At 45.1% G+C, this 19,141-nt stretch overlaps 1 protein-coding gene across 1 annotated transcript in view; it reads left to right on the forward strand.

The window, feature by feature from the left end:
• The window catches only part of LOC121293660 (alpha-1,6-mannosylglycoprotein 6-beta-N-acetylglucosaminyltransferase B-like), a 1,251,241-nt gene that overhangs the window by 824,525 nt on the left and 407,575 nt on the right, over positions 1-19,141 (forward strand). The window contains exon 17 of the mRNA XM_041216828.1: positions 12,542-12,711. Coding sequence (XP_041072762.1) covers positions 12,542-12,711 — 170 coding nt within the window. The remainder of the gene's footprint in view (positions 1-12,541; positions 12,712-19,141) is intronic.

A 19,141-nucleotide genomic window follows, 5' to 3' on the forward strand; every position in this document is an offset into this window, starting at 1 on the left:
CTCTTCACTAGGTCCAGCCTTTAGAATATACCTTTTACATAAATACAAACAAAATAATGTTGGACTTGAAAGGTTACATGAAATAAACTGCTTATGGAGTGGTTTTACAATTCAGTACTTCCATCCCTTTTTTCATCTCGATGGGTATCTGTTCTGTTAATTATATTGTATAAGATTGATTTTCATTACCCGCATTGATTTAATGTCTCTACTCATACTTCCATTTTGGCGAATGTTAATCTGCTATTTGCGCCTCTTTGGTTTTATACCTGTTTATACTGCTGAAATTTATTGTATGACCTTTTGTCCTCTACAGGAGCTGCATTGCTTCTCAAAAAGAATGTTACTAAACAAGAGTTCACATGGATAATTTAAATGTATCAAATATAGCAGTTAAATATGAGCTTTAATAATTGCATTTTTTTGAATAGCTGTAAGATGCCCTGTAGATTTGCACCACCAGACTTAGATGCACCACAGGCATGGCCCTACAGAACAGACGTTTGATCTTTGGTCTACTAAGTAGTTGTTCACAGCTGCTGAGGCAGTTGGATGCATTGGTTAATCTCAGTGCTTTGGACTAGGAAAGGGTCAGGAAAAATCTGCTGAAGTTGCTGCTCTACAAGATAACCAAGAAGCAATATAGTGGGAATTACATGATGTCAGATACAGACATAACCAGACTATTTTGTGATTCTCGCCCACCATCAGATAGGAGGCCAACACTCACTGTCTAGATTCATAAATGAAGATTTCACTTGAACAAAGTGCCAGAGGTCTATCAACACTCGTGAAACAGTACTCCAGGAAAAGTGTCATGAAAAGAGCAAAAAGTAGAAGCTTTCTGTGGGGAAGAAAACCTTAATTTTACCTATATGATCAACAACTTAGAATTTACATGGTGCCCTTAACATAGAAAAACATCTAACACTGTTTACCCACATACATGCTGGTTTTGAACAATGATTGTTGGCACTTTCATTTAACCCATCGATAACCTAAGAAGATTATTTGACACCATGGGCAGAATCTTACATCCCGCGGTGGGGGTGCACCCAATCCGATCGGGAGTAAAATCCTGCACAATGACATCGGGCCAGTATACCGACGTTAGGCGGAATTTTCCCAGAATTGCACTAAGTGCCGTAGCAGGCAGGTAAAATGGAGTCCTACCTACCGATGAAAATGGCGTCCCAAGCCTGCTTCATTATTTATTCACTCCCCGCAAAAGACACCATTTCCATAGCGGGTGGGCTCTCATTTGCCCGCCCATCATCACCCCACTGTTGCATCATGCCGATTGCCATCTTTAAAAGGCAGCCGCCAGCAAAGCGCTGATCACCACCAGCTCACCACTGCTGCCCGGGAGACAAGGCCAGCAAAGGGAAACAGAATGCAGCCCCCCGCTTCAATGACGGATCCCTTGAGCAGCTGCTGGATGCCGTGGAGGTCCGACGAGATGTGCTCTACCCCTGCTCTTGCCGCAGGATGGGCAGCAAAGTCACCAACCCGGCTTGGGAGGCGGTGGTCAGTGCAAATGCCCTGCAGAGGAGGACAACCACCCAGAGCCGCAAAAGGATGAATGATCTCTGTTCCGCCAGGGGAAGTCACTCTTTTAATCGCTCCCAACTCTCACACCCACAAAGCCATCACACATCCACAGGATCTCACTCACTGCCAGTGCAAGGGACATCACCATTCACTCGCACACACTGTCATTTTCCTCATCCTGTCCAATGGACCACATACCTCCCACATAGGCCACGCATACTTATCATCTGGCCCGGCAGGCATCCTGATACACTCTCCCCATCTCTATCCATGCAGGACAAACTGGCTCACAACGGGAGGGAAAGGTTGCAGACAGATAGAGGAATGCTGGAGATCGAAGTTCTGTCAGAATTCGAAAACACAGCCAACCAGCTGGCCGGCGATGACCGGCACCGGTCCTGTGCTGACAGCGAGGTCGGTGCTGTTTTACCAAGTGAGGATCCAGCGGTGCAAAATCCATTAGACAGCCATGCCATGAGTGATGTGTCCTGTTTCACAGGCCACTGCCATGCACTAATTATCTCCCCTGCTTTCGCTAGCACATCTGCCAAAAAGCCAACAGAGTCCATGACCCAGGGCCTCCAAACAAGCCCCGGAGAAACCTCTGAAGAATCTGGAGGTACCTCCCCCCCACTGAAGTCTTGTCACAGCGCTCACCCACACCCTCCACCAGCGTAGAGACACACGCCTCGGTGGGACCTAACTTTAGAGTAGCCTCGGGATCACAATCTGTTGAGCACATCGCACTTTCTGATCCACAGCAGGCGGAGGCAGTGTCTTCCCAGGTCCCCGGCACTCGGAGGATTGCTGGAGGCCAGAACGTTGCTGAGTCCGAGTCAGATGACGAGCCTCTGGACTCAGTCATGTCTCAGTTGCTGGAGCTGCAAAGGCAAGCTCGGAAACACCAAGAAAGTATGTCTGCTGCACCCCTCAGATTGCAAGGCACGATGGAGGAGTCTGACCGTCTTCAGGCTGAGGTGATAATGCTGGCATTGTAATGCGCCAAGGTCAACACGGCAGGATGGCCCCTCCTGCACTGCTGTGCGGCTTAACTCCATCGCAGACGCCATAGTTGGCCTCCAACAGTGTGTACGTGAGGGGGGTGTTGGGCAGCTCAATCTCACTCCAGCTACCCCTTTTCCTCAGGGAATCAGCCAGGGGCCCTCGGATACCCATAGGGAGCAGGATCAGCAGTTGCACACTTCGGGGCCATCCACCCAGGTGACTCTGGGAGTGACTGGCCCACCCGAATCCCCTCTTCCTGTGACCTGCACAGCTCCAGCTCCAGGAGGGCGCCACTGCTGCACAGCAGGACTTCGAAAGCAGGCCTGGGCCCTCCAAGTCTTGGCCCTCCAGAGGATGCCTGCCAAAGTCATCACAGACAGAGTGTCACAGTCAACAGGCTGCCTCCACCTCTGCTGTGGATGTCTGGGGATGGCAGGGTTAGGAAAGTTAAGTAAAAGTAGTTGCACAGCCTGGGCACGGGTGTTGATCACTTATACATACTGTTCACTATTGTCAATAAACTCCTAAGAATATCTCCCTGCCTGTGGCTCCTTGTTCTGATGAGCAGTGTTCTTGTCACTCAGATGTGAAACCTTTCTGCACAAGATAAAGGCAGGTGTCTCAGTCCAGAGCCTCTTCCTTGTGCTCTGAGCGGCCTTCAGACCACAGTGATGGTCCTGCTTCACACTCCCTGGAAACATTACTGGTGCCTGAACCTTGGCAGTGTTGGTCATTGCTGCCAAAATGTAGTGGGAACCACAGAGTTCTCTCATTCTCTCTATGCACCTTTAAGGTGGAGCTAGCCCCCATCACACCAGCATCTGCAACCAGTGATGCTGTGCACCAGCCCCTGAAGGGTTGAGGTGCTGAAGACCGACACAGCATCAGATGTGTCTAAAGTTTCACGGTTGTGTCTCTGAGATGGCCCTGATCATGGAGCACAAGTGAGTTGCCCTCAGCCAGACAGGAGTCAGACATTGTCAGAGGCTATGTGAAGATCTATGGAGTGTCCTCACTGCATCCTCCTGCGATTAAGCGACTATTAGGGCCTCCACTGCATTTCCATGACAGGACCATTCTCACAGAGGGTATTTGTGCTGCCATAAGCCAGACTGGAGTCAAACATTCACAGCTGTGATGTGAGGATCTATGGGGACACCTCACTGCATGTCATCATCATCCTCCACAAACCTGGCAGCTATGAGGGCCTCCCGAGAGCACCTGCCTCATCTAGCCAGTGCCTCATCCCCATCATTGTCACCATGAGGACTCCCTCACCCTCATCTCCATCAGCATCTTCCTCATCCAAGGGGACCTCCAGCTGCTCCATCTCTTCCTCAGTCAGCACATCTCCCCGTTGGAGTGCCAGGTTGCAAAGGGCGCAACAGCCGACGATGATGTGTGACACCCTCTGCAGACTGTATTTTAGGGCTCCACCAGACCAGTCCAGGCACTGGAACTGCATCTTCAGCATCCCGATGGTCTGCTCCATCAAGTTGTGAGCTGCTGCATGAGCCTCATTATAGCGTCGCTCTGCTGCAGTCTGAGGCTGCTGCATGGGTGTCATCAGCTACGGCCTCTGCAGGTAGCCCTTGTCCCCGAGGAGCCAACCCTGCAGGCTTTGTGGGCCCTGGAAGACTGCAGGGATCTGTGAGCGACTCAGGATGTAGGTGTCATACTCCCTGGAAACCGTGCGCACACCTGCAGGATCTGTTTCTGGTAGTCGCATACCAGCTGCATGTTCAGTGAGTGGAAGCCTTTGCGGTTAATGAAGTCCACCAAGTATAGTAATGGAGACCTGAGCACCACATGAGTGCAGTCAATCGCACCTGTGGCAATCCCGAGATCAGGGCGAGTCCAATGGCCCTTGCATCCTGGCTGTCCCAGTACCGGGTTTGTGGGTGGTGGATTGTGAAATCCCACAGAGGCCACCTGTGGAGTCCCAGAAAGGAGCCACTGGCATAGAAATTGAGCACCGTGGTCACTTTCACAGCCACTGGCAGTGGATGCCCTCTATGTCCCCTTGGCACCATGTCCTGCAGTAAGTGGCAGACATGAGCCACCAGGTCCCTAGGCATGCGCAGTCATCAGCGACACTGGTTCTCAGTCATCTGCAGGAATAGCAGGCGGCCTCTATAGACCCTGGGTGTCGGCTCGTTGTCACTCCTGGGCAGCATGTGTGGCAGCTCCTGCTGCCCCTTCTTCCTGAGGTTGCTGCTCCTGCTTTTGCACAGCCAGGACCCTCAGTCGCTCTCTCCTCCGTCTTCTATGGTCTCTGTAGGTCATCAGGCATACAGCTAGGTCACCAGGATCCATGATCCTGACGTGGTCCTCCTGCAGCATGAAAGACAGAGAAATGTGGTTATCATGGCTGTACTTAGCACCTTTCCTGGCCCTGTATGACCTCCCCTTAACGTTTCCCGGAGAGTGCTGGTCACCCCTCGGATGCCAGAGATGAGTGCACTGCATGGCTGCCCTGTCAACCTGCGACATGGGGCACACTGGTCCCAACCAGGAACCTGAGATTTCCTGGGGCTGTGAGCACCTCCAGCAGCGACTGCTACATGGCCAGCATTGGCAAGGAGATTGTACACCGTGTGCAGTCCAACTGCTCTGCAGTCCAATAAAGTGGTGGCAGACTCAAAGTTTGTGAGGGGGGGGATGGGGTCACGGGGGGTGGGAAGCATAAGGTATGGAGCGCTCGTTGGCCCTTTGGTACCTCCACGTTGCTTGCAGGGTGGGCAGGCTAGGAGCCTGACCCCAATCATATCACTGTGGCTGTGCCTGATCTGTCTCAGTTGCAGGGGCATGGTCAGTTTATACTGGTGTCCCTAATGTGTGGCCACACCCCTCGCTTATCCTGACCCCCACCTCAATTGCCTGTGCATGGGCTGTAGTACCAGGGCAGCACTTAACCCCCCCCCACCGACGTTTGTCGCCTCCGAGGCTGGCCAGCACTTGCCCACGGGCACACCTCCCCACCCCCTGAGCAGTCGTCTCCAGGGCCAGGCATCAGTTACCCCCCCCTCCCCCGCTGGCGCCCCTGAGGCCTGTAAACAACAGGTGAGTTGTGGAGAATGCTGCTGCTCACTCATCTCAGTTCCCCCAAAGTGAAAGCCGCCAAGTGCACATCGCCGGCGCGCTGGACTGAAACACGTTGGTGTGCTTTCCCACCAACGTGGACGGATAATACGGCGGGTTTCCAGGAGCGTGGTGGGATGGACTTTTAGTTATATGCTGATGTATTACAATTAGCTCCCCACCTACCAATGGCAGGAAATGCTGCCTGTCGTCAGCTGGCTGAGCGGAAGATGGTGGACTGCCTTCACGCTGTCACGTGCTTGCACGATATTTCACTTGGCGCGTGCGCCCAAGAGTAGGCAGCGTGCCCACTGACAATTAAGAGGCCTAATATTACGGTTGGCGGGCAGGCGAATAGGCCAGGCGGCCTTTGCATTTTTCAGGAAACCTCATCGACGGGCGGGATGAGGTTTCCAACAGTATTGAAAAAAGACATCTTGAAACATCACTTTTATTATGATGTCACATGTGGGGACATGTTTACCTTATTTTCAAAATCTTTATTTTTCATTTTAAAATTCATCATCTCCCTGAGGCAGCTCTGTGCCTTCAGGGAGCTTTCAGTGCGCGCTCCATTGCACATGCACAGACCTCAGTGCTCAGGCTCCTCCCGCCCCCACCCTGGCAGTGCCGAGGATCTCAGATGTTAAGTGGCCAGCCAGCGTGAAATCGCGGTCGGAGCCTGATTGCGGGCAGCGGTTCATTTTGTGGCCGATCCCGGGTCCTCCTGGCGCACCCGCCCGACAAAGGGAAAATCCTGCCCCATGTAAAATAAAGTGCAAGGCTACACAACAAAATAGATGTTGTTGTATTTATGAAATCACCTAAGGTATATAAATTACTTGCTTTTGTGAAGAGTACCATAGAATGATAACAGAAGGAGGCCATTTGGCCTATCACACCTGACCAATAGCGATACATCTAACTTTAGACAACAGAATTACTTTTTCTCACATGTTGTGCTCTTTTAAGCTCTTTGTAAAGTTGGTTAAGAATTGGCATATTGTCTTTTATGTTTGCCACATATTAATACCATAAAGAAAGAAGACCCAATATGAGATTTATGTAACGTTTGGGTAACCTTATTTGTGGTATTTTTGGGGGTGAATATTATAATTGCTACCTGGCACAAGCTTACTTGACCCAGGATTTCTGGGTGATAGAGATTAGGCATATTGCAGAAACACAGTATCACAGTATCTTTACAGTGCAGGAGGCCATTTGGCCCATCGAGACTATACTGACTCTCTGAAAGAGCATTCAGTAATATTCCGATGTCAAATATTATTTTATAGCAAGTAAATACAATTAATTGATAAATTAGCGTATACATAAGAGGGGTTAGCAAATAATCCATGTTGAAAACCACTTCAACTATTCTTCAAAGTTCAAATAACACTGACAAGTTCACTGCACAGGCCCCTTGTTAGAAATGTTACTGTGGAGACTATAACTGCTTCTACATTGTACAAGCCCACTGCAGTTTTTCTTGCAAGATTGTATTTTTTATCATGATCCAGCCTGTTTTAAGCAATGACATATTCCCTAACTACTATGAAGACAGAATATTACCAATAAAACCAACTTTTTTCAATAGCACAATCTAAGTTAGCATTGTTTTAACAGAAAGTGGGGTGGAATGAGGCTATGGACAGATTTGAAATGGGAATGAGAATTATAAAATTGAGACATTGCTCTACCTGTGTTATGCTATGGATTATATGAACCAACACATTGAAGCTATTTCCCCTGTCTAGATAACCTAGAACTTGGGATCATAAGGAAGAATTTTTCCCCCCCGTTGGTGGGGGGGGGAAGTGCAGGAGCAGGCACGGGCGGGCACATCTCTGATCAGGCTACCATTATACGTGGGTGAACCAATTAAGGCCTGCCCAGCGTGATGCCCGCCAGGAAGTGCTATGCGCTCCCTGTGTGGGTCGGGGGGGTGGGGATTCCCTAAGCCAAGAGTGCACTCTTTCATGCATGCGCACGAAAGAACACACTCATCTCCCTGAGGCTAAGTGCTGCCTCAGGGAGATCAGTACCAAATTTTAAAATGGTAAAGGAGCAAAACTAAAATTTCTCTGACATGTCCCTTCATGTGACACTGTCACATGAGTTGGGACATGTCCATCTCTTTAAAGCACACATTTATTAAAATTTTTAAAACCCTCATGAAACCTCATAGATGAGGTTTCATGCTTTTTCTGAAGCCCGCCAGGGCTCCTGGCCTGCCCGCCAACCTTAAGTTTGGAGGGGCAGGTCCATTAATGAGCTTAATTACTTTTCAAAAGGCCTCAATAGGCTGTTGACAGGTCGGCGGGTGCACAGCTGATTCGACTGCACCCCCGCCGACCTAAAAATGGAAATGACGCGGGGTGACGTCAGGAGTTCCGCCCGATGTCATCCCGCGTCATTTTACGCATCGGCGATCGGGCCCTGCCCCCGGCTCATCGACCTAAAGACCCTGGCTATAGACTTAAGGCTCAGCTGTATAGGGCTAAGATGAGGAGAAATCGACTTGAGCTGGGGTTGTTCTCCTTCAAGCAGAGAAGGCTAAACTGAAATTTGATAGATGCTTTTAAAAACATGAAATGTTTAGATAGAGTAAATAAAGAGAAACTACTTCCGATGGTCAAAGAGTAGGGAGCAATGGCACAGAGTTTAAGATGATTGACAAAAGGATCAGAGGTGCCATGAGCAACAAAATATTAAACGAGTGGTTAGGATTTGGAATGCACTGTTTGATAGGGTGGTGGATACAGATTTATTAGTAGCTTTTAAAAGAAATTTGGATAATTATTGGTAAGAGAAAGGAAATTACAAGGATACTGGGAAAGAACAAGGGAGTGGGAATAACAGGATTGCTCTTCGAAAGACCCAGCACAGACTTAATGGGCCAATTGGCATCCTTCTGTACTGTAATACTTTATGATTCTGTGAGATTATTACATATTTCTAAATATAGAGAACCCCGTAGAAAATTATGTTCAGGTGAGATATATAGTTTTTTGTATATTTATATATTATATATTTTAATATTAATATGCAAGACATGGATAATTTTGGTATGTGTGTGGCACCACTTAAAACATAATACCTGGTTTTCATCTTTTGTATATGAATGACAATATAGGAATTATATATTAAAAATTCATTGTCTACATGCATTTTTGATCAACTATTGGAAATATTTGTTTTTTCCCTCATTTAAATGGAAACTGCCTATTGAAACATGTCACATTACAATTACACTCTCCTGTCAGTGATGTTAGTAGCATCACAGTTTTGAGTCTCCTACCTCCTGAAGCTATACTGCAGTGGAATTGCTGTATTCCAACCACTTCCGTTTTTCAGACTGCAATAAGATTTGCTATTTAGCTATAAACAATGATGTAAGAACAATGTTTCGTACAGAAAAAGACAATGTATGACTGAATTATATCTATGTGCCTTAGTGCAATTATCTCCACCCTCTAACCATGTTTCACCTGCACAGCCAACATTGATTCCCCATATTGCTATCCTCTTGCCTTACTTTAGCTGAAGACTACAGTTGGCCTTGACTGCATGTGCAGCACTAGTAATATATTAAAATGTCACATATATCTTGAAAATTAAAATGTAAACATTTCCACAGAGATTCTACAGCAGCTCTTACCTGATAGGTGATAGGAAGGAGTAACAAACCCAGAGAACCATGGATGACCAGAGACATTCAGGGTACGATGAGAAGGAAAAGAGAGGCTTTTAGCAGGTACAAGGGGAGCAAATCAGTGGAGGCATTAGCGGAGTACAGAAAGTGCAGGGTGGAGCTTAAGAAAACAATTAGGAGAGTAAAGAGGGGATATGACAAAGCTCTAGCTGGTAAAAGTAGGGAAAGTCCCAAGACATTCTATAAATATATCAATGGGAAGAGGATAACCAGGGAAAGAGGAGGGCCCATTAGGGACCAAGGGAGCAATCTATGGGTGGAGCCAAAGGACATCAATAGGGTGTTGAACAAATATTTCACATCCGTCTTCACCCAGGAGAATGAGGGTGAAGGTATCGAACTCAGGGAGAGAGACTGCTAGGTTCTTGAGCAAATTGATATAGGGAGTGACAAGATATTGGAGGTGTTGGCAGGCATAAAAATGGACAAATCTCCAGGTCCGGATGATTTGTGTCCCAGACTGCTGAGGGAGGCAAGGGAGAAGATCGCAGGAGCTCTGACCCAAATTTTTAATTCCTCTCTGGCCACGGGGGAGGTGCCAGAGGACTGGAGAACAGCTAATGTGGTTCTGCTATTTAAGAAGGGTTGTAGAAATAAGCCAGGGAATTACAGGCCAGTGAGTCTCACGTCAGTGGTGGGGAAACTGTTAGAGAAAATTCTGAAGGAGAGAATCTATCTCCACTTGGAGAGGCAAGATTTGATCAGGGATAGTCAGCATGGCTTTGAGGGAGGTCATACCTAACAAATTTGATTGAATTTTTTGAGGAGGTGACCAGGTGTGTAGATGAGGGTGGTGCAGTTGATGTAGTTCATATAGATTTCAGCAAAGCCTTTGACAAGGTCTCACATGGGAGACTTATAAAGAAGGCAAATGCACATGGGATACAGGGTAATTTGATAAGGTGGATTCAAAATTGGCTTAGCTGTAGGAGACAGAGGGTGATGACAGAAGGATGCTTTAGTGACTGGAAGCCAGTGTCCAGTGGCGTACCACAGGGATCTGTGCTGGGTCCCCTATTATTTGTCATTTATATAAACGACATAGATGGCTATATGGGGGGTGGATTAGTAAGTTTGCGGATGACACAAAGATTGGCCGGGTGGTTAAAAGTGAGGTCGAGTGTCTTGGGCTATAGGAAGATATAGATGGTATGGTCAAATGGGCAGATAAGTGGCAGATGGAATTTAATCCTGAAAAGTGTGAGGTGAGACACTTTGGAAGGAATAATTTGACAAGGAAGTATTCAATGAACAGCATGACACTAGGAAATTCTGAGGAACAAAGGGACCTTGGCGTGTGTGTTCATAGATCTCTGAAGGCGGAAGGGCATATTAGTGGGGTGGTGAAAAAGGTATGTGGGACACTTGCCTTTATCAATCGAGGCATAGATTACAAAAGTAGGGAGGTCATGTTGGAGTTATATAGAACCTTGGTGAGGCGACAGCTGGAGTACTGTGTGCAGTTCTGGTCACCACATTATAGAAAAGATGTGATTGCACTGGAGGGGGTGCAGAGGATATTCACCAGGATGTTGCCTGGGATAAAACACTTAAGTTATGAAGAGAGGTTGGTTAGACTTGAGTTGTTTTCGTTGGAGCAGAGAAGGTTGAGGGGCGACCTGATCGAGGTATACAAGATTATGAGGGGCATGGACAGGGTGGATAGGGAGCAGCTGTTCCCCTTAGTTGCTGGATCAGTCACGAAGGGAATTAAGTTCAAGGTGAGGGGCAGGAGGTTTAGGGGGGGATGTGGGAAAAATGTTTTTACCCAGAGGGTGGTGACAGTCTGGAATGCACTGCCTGGGAGGGTGGTGGAGGCAGGTTTCCTCATTTCCTTTAAAAAGTACCTGGATGAGCACTTGGCACTTCATAACATTCAAGGCTATGGGCCAAGTGCTGGTAAATGTGATTAGGTAGGTAGGTCAGGTGTTTCTCTTGTCGGTACAGACTCGATGGTCCGAAGGGCCTCTTCTACACTGTGTGATTCTGTGATTTTCCCATCTTAATCTAATCACCGACCTATAACACACAGAATGCTTTGAATCTTTATGCAATTCAAGGCATTCCACCACTGCTGGTAGTCTCAATATAACGTACATTTCACACTTTTTAGCCTAAAGTTACGTCAGTTTTGCTTTTTTTGAAGTTGATTATTTCTCTCTAAGAAATTTTCTCCCCATTTCCTTCCTTCTGTTCTCTGTGCAATAAATCATATTTGGCTGGGGATGGGGAACCTCCAACATAAGTCAGTATTATTTTGTGTGTATGTGTAAGAAGCTATTCCATCTCATGATTTTTCGCTTCCTCTCTGACTGAAGTGCCTGGTTTGTATTCACAATTTATTCACATCTGAGATTTGGGACTCAGCTCATTTTGTGTCCAAATTCCATCTCCTTTAAAAGTGTGAATGGGATGGGTGTTATCTCAAAATAAAATATTTGGGTGTTCATTGCCTGCAAAAGCCAGAAGATGTCAAGCCAAATAGTATATCTATTGCTCTGCAAATCTTTACAATGACTTATCAAACATTTCATTAAACTGAAGATGACAGTCTATTCCTGGATATGGCTGGTCGCACTGCAACATTATTGCGTCATTATTCATGTCACTACTACATTCTGTTTGCTAACCTGCAGATCAAATAAGAATGTCTCTTTAGCATGCATTTTAAGATTAAATGGACCTTTCATCAACAGTCTATTGATTCTTACTGATCAATACAGATAGGCCAGGCTAAACTGATATACTGTTCAAGTAATGGAAAAGGCAATGTATTTTGCATTGTACCGAGGTACTTCAGCATTCCTGTTAATCCGTGCAAAAGAAAACACTGCCTGTTCACACAGTCAAAATTAGTGCGATAATCATGAAACGGAAAAGTGTCCCAATTAATTACTATGCAAATTTGGACTTTAAGTGACCTCTGCAGTCAATCTTCTGTGATGTGTGAATGCAGGTACCGTGAAATACAAGCAAGAAAGTATGACAGTACAATTGAGTGATTCAGATCAGAGCTCCACCATAGCATGAACTTTTAGCTCTCAAGTAGAGTGAAGCATGGTAGAAACTGCATAGATTAGATCCAGATTGCTGATCCATATTGATCAACTCTATGCTTGCTTCCATGAATGAAATCTCTTTGCCTCAAAACTCTGAAATCTTACTGTGTGGAATTTCTATCCTTCACAGATCTTGGTTCACCTGGGTTTCTTGACAGAGGAAGCAGGAGATGTTTTCAGCCCTGTTGTGTCGAAAGGTGGCCCATTGGGCGAATTGGTTCAATGGGCTGATATCTTAGCCACTCTGTATGTGTTGGGCCACAGCCTGAAGATCTCAGCTACTTTAAGGGAGCTGCAAAGGTACTGTATTTATCGCACTTGAATGTTGAATTTAAGGTTTATGTCTGCAATGTTTGTTTTAAATTCTCAAACGAGGAGATCTGTCATTAAACAGTAGAGGTGCTGGATATCTGTTCAAGGCTGAAAATATTTGTGCAAAAATATTTCTACAAAATAACTTAGGCGCTGGAAACCTGAAATAAAACCAAAAATGCTGGAAGTATTCAGCAGGTCAGGCAGCATCTGTAGAGACAGAAAGAGTTAACCATCACCTCAGATGACTGACCTGCTGAGTCTCGTTCAAGCATTTTCAGATAATATTTTGGATGTGAAACTGTGTGTTAATCACTAGATTGGCTGAAAAATAAAATATTGAACCCTGCAGCCATTATACACTATATTAGAGATTATGTTATATTTTGAAACCGGGAGTGAGGATCATTTATATAATTTTATGGTTTCTTATTAGTGTAAAGACATATTAAATTGTAACATTTTTGAATAAATTTCCCTAATACAAGCTCTTTCCTATGCTTTTTGGATGCTGACATTTGGAAATACAGATTCTGAGGGAGGCAAGGGAGGAGATCACAGGGGCTCTGGCCCAAATTTTTAATTCCACTTGGTCACGGGGGAGGTGCCAGAGGACTGGAGAACAGTTAATGTGGTTCCGCTATTTAAGAAGAGTTGTAGAGATAAGCCAGGGAACTCCAGGCCAGTGAGTCTCACGTCAGTGGTAGGGAAACTATTAGAGAAATTTCTGAAGGAGAGAATCTTTCTCCACTTGGAGAGGCAAGGTGTGATCATTGCATATTCATAATGGAAATAAAAACGATAGCTTAACATTTCTTCTGAAGTGGCTGTACTCTGTGGTTTACCCTGTTTAGCTCTCGTCTTGTCTTATTGGAGTAAATACTTGAGGAATGACCCCTTACATTATCTGCCTTGACTTGATAAATGAACCTTAGTGGAAATATAGCTATAAATTATATTGTCATGGCCTTCAACAGGCATTATGAATGGTTGAATAAGTAGTCGTTTGGTGGTACAGAGCTTGAGTATTGCTGAAAAAAGAGACATGTCTAAGATTTTTGTCTTGCACTCATTAGAACACTCGCATGAATATAATATAAAGGGGAAAATAATTTATGTTGTATGTGAAGAGAGTGCTGATTGGTTGGCAAGTGGTGTTGCCATGGAGAATGCATCACTGATGGTGACTGATAGTTAACTACCAAGCATTGTTTGAAATTTAAACCAGGCAGCTTGACCCTGATTGGTCGAGGCATTGCCCTGAAGAATGAGTCATCAAAAGGCAGTCGCTTATTTTGTTTAACTGAAACAGGCGCAATGTATGTACATGTACTTTCTGTCTGCAAAGAACAGAGCTCTGTGTATTAATATATGTAGCTTCCAGTATGCACAAATGCACCACGTTATGAGCCTGACTGACAATCTTAAATTGATTTTCAGCATAATTCTTAGCACACTAAGGGTTATTTAGCAAATTTTGTCCAATTGCGGAATCACATCTAATGTTGGACACAGTATTGAGTTTTGCAAGCACGTCTGGTTTGGTATGGTCTGTACCCTGCCCATTGCGAACAGTGGCTGGGACATGCTGTTAGATATGATCCACCAGTCTTTGGGATGTACAGCCTACATACCTAGCATCATGCTGGCACTGAAATTCATATACCATGTTACTCGTTTTTGTGATAGGCAGAACGTCTTTTTGGCTTGACGGCAGTGTCTTGTTAATGGAGAATACCACTGTTGTTACTGCATAGAGGTAGTGTGAAAACAGCTAGCTTCACCCATTGCTCAAATTTTTCAGATACCTTTCCCTCCCAGGGTAATCTGAGGTAGACTGGACACTTCTCAGGGCTGAAAGTAACGGTCTTGGGCCCGTTCATGAATTCCCATGATATACAGCACAAAATAATCTGATCAGGGTAGCCATTATCCTGCAGGATGCCTTTCATGTGCCCTATTTCAGCATCAAGCTTGTATTGTGAGCAAATGGCTTAGGCCCTATTTACAAGATGGCTGAAAAGACTGATCTTATAGCATGTGGAACTGTAAGAATCCCAGCACGTATATTGACCAGTGAAGGTAGGGTTGTGGTAGGCTGTGGTAGAGAATCCCCAGCATATTTCGCAACTACTATGTCAAGAAAGGGGAGTTAATTTGACTGCTCCATTTCATGGGTGAATTTGAGCGCAGAATGGAGCCCATTAAGACATGTAAGGAAATTGTTACATGCAGCTGTGGATTTAAATCTAGCAAATGTGTCATCCACATATCAGAAATATGTGAGGGGTAGGAGGTTAGGTGCCATTCCATCAAAGACATGCTTCTCATGGAACCCAACAAAGATGTTTGTGAGCGCTGGGTCCAGAGGGGACCCCATAACAACACCCATGTATTTTGGCAAATGTGGTGTCATTAAAGCTGAACTCAACTGCGTGAGTTGCCGAGTTCATGGGCAGGATCCTCTGGGCGGGGGCGGGGTTGGGGCCCACTTGCCGACACATAAAATGATACAGGAAGATATCGGGTGGATCTCCCAACGTCACCCTGCGTCATTTCCATTTTCAGGTCAACGGGGGTGCAGCCAAGTCAGATGCATGCCCACTGACCTATCAATGGCCTATTTAGGCCATTGAATGAATAATTAAGGTCATTAATGGAACTTCCCATCCAACCTTGCTGTTGGCGGGCAAGCTAGGAGCCCTGGCGGTCTTCAGAAAAAGCATGAAACCTCATCCACAGGGATGAGGTTTCATGAGGGTACTTAAATCTTTAAGAAAGATTTCAATAAAACTTATGGACATGTCCCAACTCATGTGACAGAGGGGACATGGCAGGGAAAATTTTTAAACATGTTTAATGGAAGTTTTAAATTGGAGCTGATCTCCCTGAGGCAGCACTTAGCCTCAGGGAGATCTGTGTGTCCTTTCGTGTGCATGCGCAAAAGAGAGCACTCCCGGCTGAGGGAATTCTCCCCCGCCCGCACAGGGACAGCATAGCGCTTCCTGGCAGATGTCACGCTGGGCCGGCCTTAGTTGGCCCGCCCACGTAAAATGGCAGCACACCCCCAATTGGGGGCGCCTATCAGAGGCACATCCACTCCCCCCAACAGGGTGAAAATTTTTCCCCATAAGTTCAATAAGTAATAGAATAAAAGGCAATGTAACACCAATATGGATAAAGATTCTGCACTTAAAGCTGCTCGTAAAAAATACTAAAGTGTAGATCCCCTTAGCAATTAATGCATCCAGTAAAGTCATAAAGAGAAGGAAAGTCCTAGATTCCATCATTTGCCTGCACCTAGTTAACTGATATCAGTTAGCTATCGGCACATTTGGGTGGGCGGTGAAAAATCAAGCAGCTTTCAAACTCCTGATTATTGTCTTCCATCCCAACCAGGAGCTCATATGAGTGGATGTCAGGTAAGAACATAATTTAGCTCATCAGGTCAGTCCAAGAACTTGTTGAAGCAAACACATGTGTAATAGCTGCTTGGGTGAGGGACCAAAACTGATCATACTCTAGAAAGCGTAAACAGTTTCAGATCAAGTTAGCAGGGGAGTGGAGAAAACTGGCAGAGAAAGTAAAATAATATGTTGGGATATCTTTGGATAACTATTTGCTACACTCTGAGAACAGTTGCTGCAACCTTTCCAGGATTCAGTGCTAATGGAAATACCATAAAATGTTTTATTTGGAATAAATATTACTTTCTGAGCTGTATGGTTGGAAATAGTTCTTACTAATGAACTAATGAACAGCTCACCTGAAAATTCAGACAAAATTGTTGCTATGGGTCAGCACACCAACCTTTTTCATTATAGTCTATAAATTTGCATTGAAATCCTGTTGATTAAAAGCAGCAACTTAACAAGAGACAGTAAGCAGTTATGTTTCTTATAAGCCAGAATATAAATAAACTTTGACCTTCAACCATGCCCCAACAAATATTGGAAAACTACTGTTTCCATTACAATGATTGACTAGCACTTTTCATTTTGAAATCAAATGGTGGGGGAATTTTAACATGGGGAAACCCAGGAGAAGGGTTGGTATCAAAAATATGTTAATGAGATAGGAAGCTTTTTTTGCAGGTTTAACAATGGCAGAATGAATATCCTGGGCCTTCAAAAGCCAGACAGCAGCAACAAAGCAAAGACAGCTTTGGGGACCACTCCCTTTGGGCTCGGATGAGTAAGAGTCTTCCCCCTCAAACCCCCCAAGCTCATTGCCACCATAACGAATGGCTCCATCCCTCCACGGGATTGGCTACCCCTGCAATCGGACTGCCCCCACCCTCCACAATCAAGACCCCTTCTCCTGTGATTGGAAAGGATTTGCCCCCTCCCCCTCCCCAGTACAATTCCAACCATTCCACACGATTTGAAAAATTTAAAACTCACCCCAGTATCTTGGCTAAGTACACATCGTAATAATTGTCAAACAATATAAGTACCAGCTTCTGACTGGTATAATAATTGAATAAAGCTCCCTATTTTCTGGCAATAAATGGGTGCTTAGGCCACCAGTGTGGTGGGCAGTAAGTGTGCACACTTTATGAACTTGAGTTCCACTGCTCACCATGTCAATATTGGCAAAAACATAGGAGTCTAATGCCTGTGCCAGAAGCAAGCACCTACCCCATTCAGGAAAACTTGCTCTGTACATGCAGCCTAACAAGTCAGTCTTGCACTAAAAAGCTAAGTATTTAAAAAATATACTTATTTGATTACAAGAGCTTGAAAAGGGAACTAAAAGGTCTATGAGTACTTCTCTTGAACCCATATTAAATCTGCGTGCACCTATCACTTTGCCGCCACCACCCACCACCTCCTACCCCTTCCTGATTACCTAGTCAATACCCATCCCACTTGCCTCCATCCAATAACCCTCCCTTTCACAGTCAACCCCTTCCTATCGTATCCCTTTCCCCTTTAATGACACATCTAAAGCCACAGCTGCAATTGCAGCAGCCCAAACTTCAAAATCTCTACATTGGTCCCATTTAAATGAAGCCCAAGAGCCAATATCGATCACACCTTGAACTTACGTATTTAAGCATAGACGTTGTTTCCCACAAATTTCTAGACCCACATCTTTGGTGCAAGCAAATGCTCTTTGTGTGACTTGGAGCATACTAATTGAGTCACTTTCCTGAAAGTCAAGAGCCAATATTATGGCCATAGCATTGTTTTCACTTGTGTTTAATCCTAGTATATGAAGCCAGTTCCTTAGCAGAAAAAATTGATAAGTAAGATTGGTGTGTTGCAGACACAGATTGCCATGTGGAAATATGTTGTGGCTATAACAGAGACCTGGCTCAAAAAAGAGCAGGATTGAGTGTTAAAATATCATTGAATTCAAGGTGTTCAAGAAAGTTAGGGAAGGAAGAAAAGAGGGAGGGGTAGCTGTATTAAAGAGAGCGTTGCAGAGCTGGAGAAAGAGGAGGTTCCAAAGGGGTCAGGATGGAATCTATTTGGTTAGAGCTAAGGAAAAGAAAAGGTTTGATTACATTGCTCAGTGTAGTCTATATGCCACCTACTAGTGGGATGTACATAGAGGAACAAATTTGCAAGGAAATTACAGAGGTGCAAAAAATAATAGAGTAATTATAATTGGAGTCTTTAATTGTCCAAATATAGACTCGGTAGTAGTAGTTTAAAGGGCAAGAGTTTCTAGAGTGTGTTCAGGAAAATTTTCTTCAGCAATATGTTTCCAGTCCCACGAGGAAGGAGGCATGGCTAGACCTGGTTCTTGGGAATGAGGTGGGCCAAGTAGATCAAGTGTCAGTAGCAGAACATTTAGGGGACAGTGATTATTGTATCATAAGGTTTAGGCAGACGATGGAAGAGGACAAAGAACAGTTCAGAGTAAGAAAAGTTAACTGGGGAAAACCAACTTCAATGGGATAATAATGGATGTGGGCCAAATAAATTGGAATCAAAGGTTGGCAGGAAAACCAGTAGCTGATCAATGGCCTACCTTCAGACAAGAGATCATTCAGGCACAGTCAAGGTATATTCCCTTGAAAGGGAAAGGTAAGACAAACAAATCAGAGCTCCCTGGATGACAAAGGGGATAGAAATTAAGACAAAGAAGAAAAAGTGTGCTTATGACAGGGATCAGGTAGAGAAAGTTGAAAACCAAGCTGAACATAAAAGGTTCAGAGGATAGGTGAAGAAGCAAATAAGACAAGCAAAGAGGGAGTATGAAGGTAGACCGGCAGCTAACGTAAAAGGGAATCGCGAAGTGTTCTGTAGACATATAAATGGTAAAAGGGTGCTAAAAGGAGTAGGGCTGATTAGGGACCAAGAAGGGGATTTATACAAAGAAGATGATACTACCTAGGCCATGGTAAAAGTGGAAGTCATTCAGACACTAGAAGGGTTTAAAATTGATAAGAAAGAAGTATTGGATA

Source organism: Carcharodon carcharias, chromosome 22, assembly GCF_017639515.1.
Source record: "Carcharodon carcharias isolate sCarCar2 chromosome 22, sCarCar2.pri, whole genome shotgun sequence".
NCBI lineage: Eukaryota > Metazoa > Chordata > Chondrichthyes > Lamniformes > Lamnidae > Carcharodon > Carcharodon carcharias.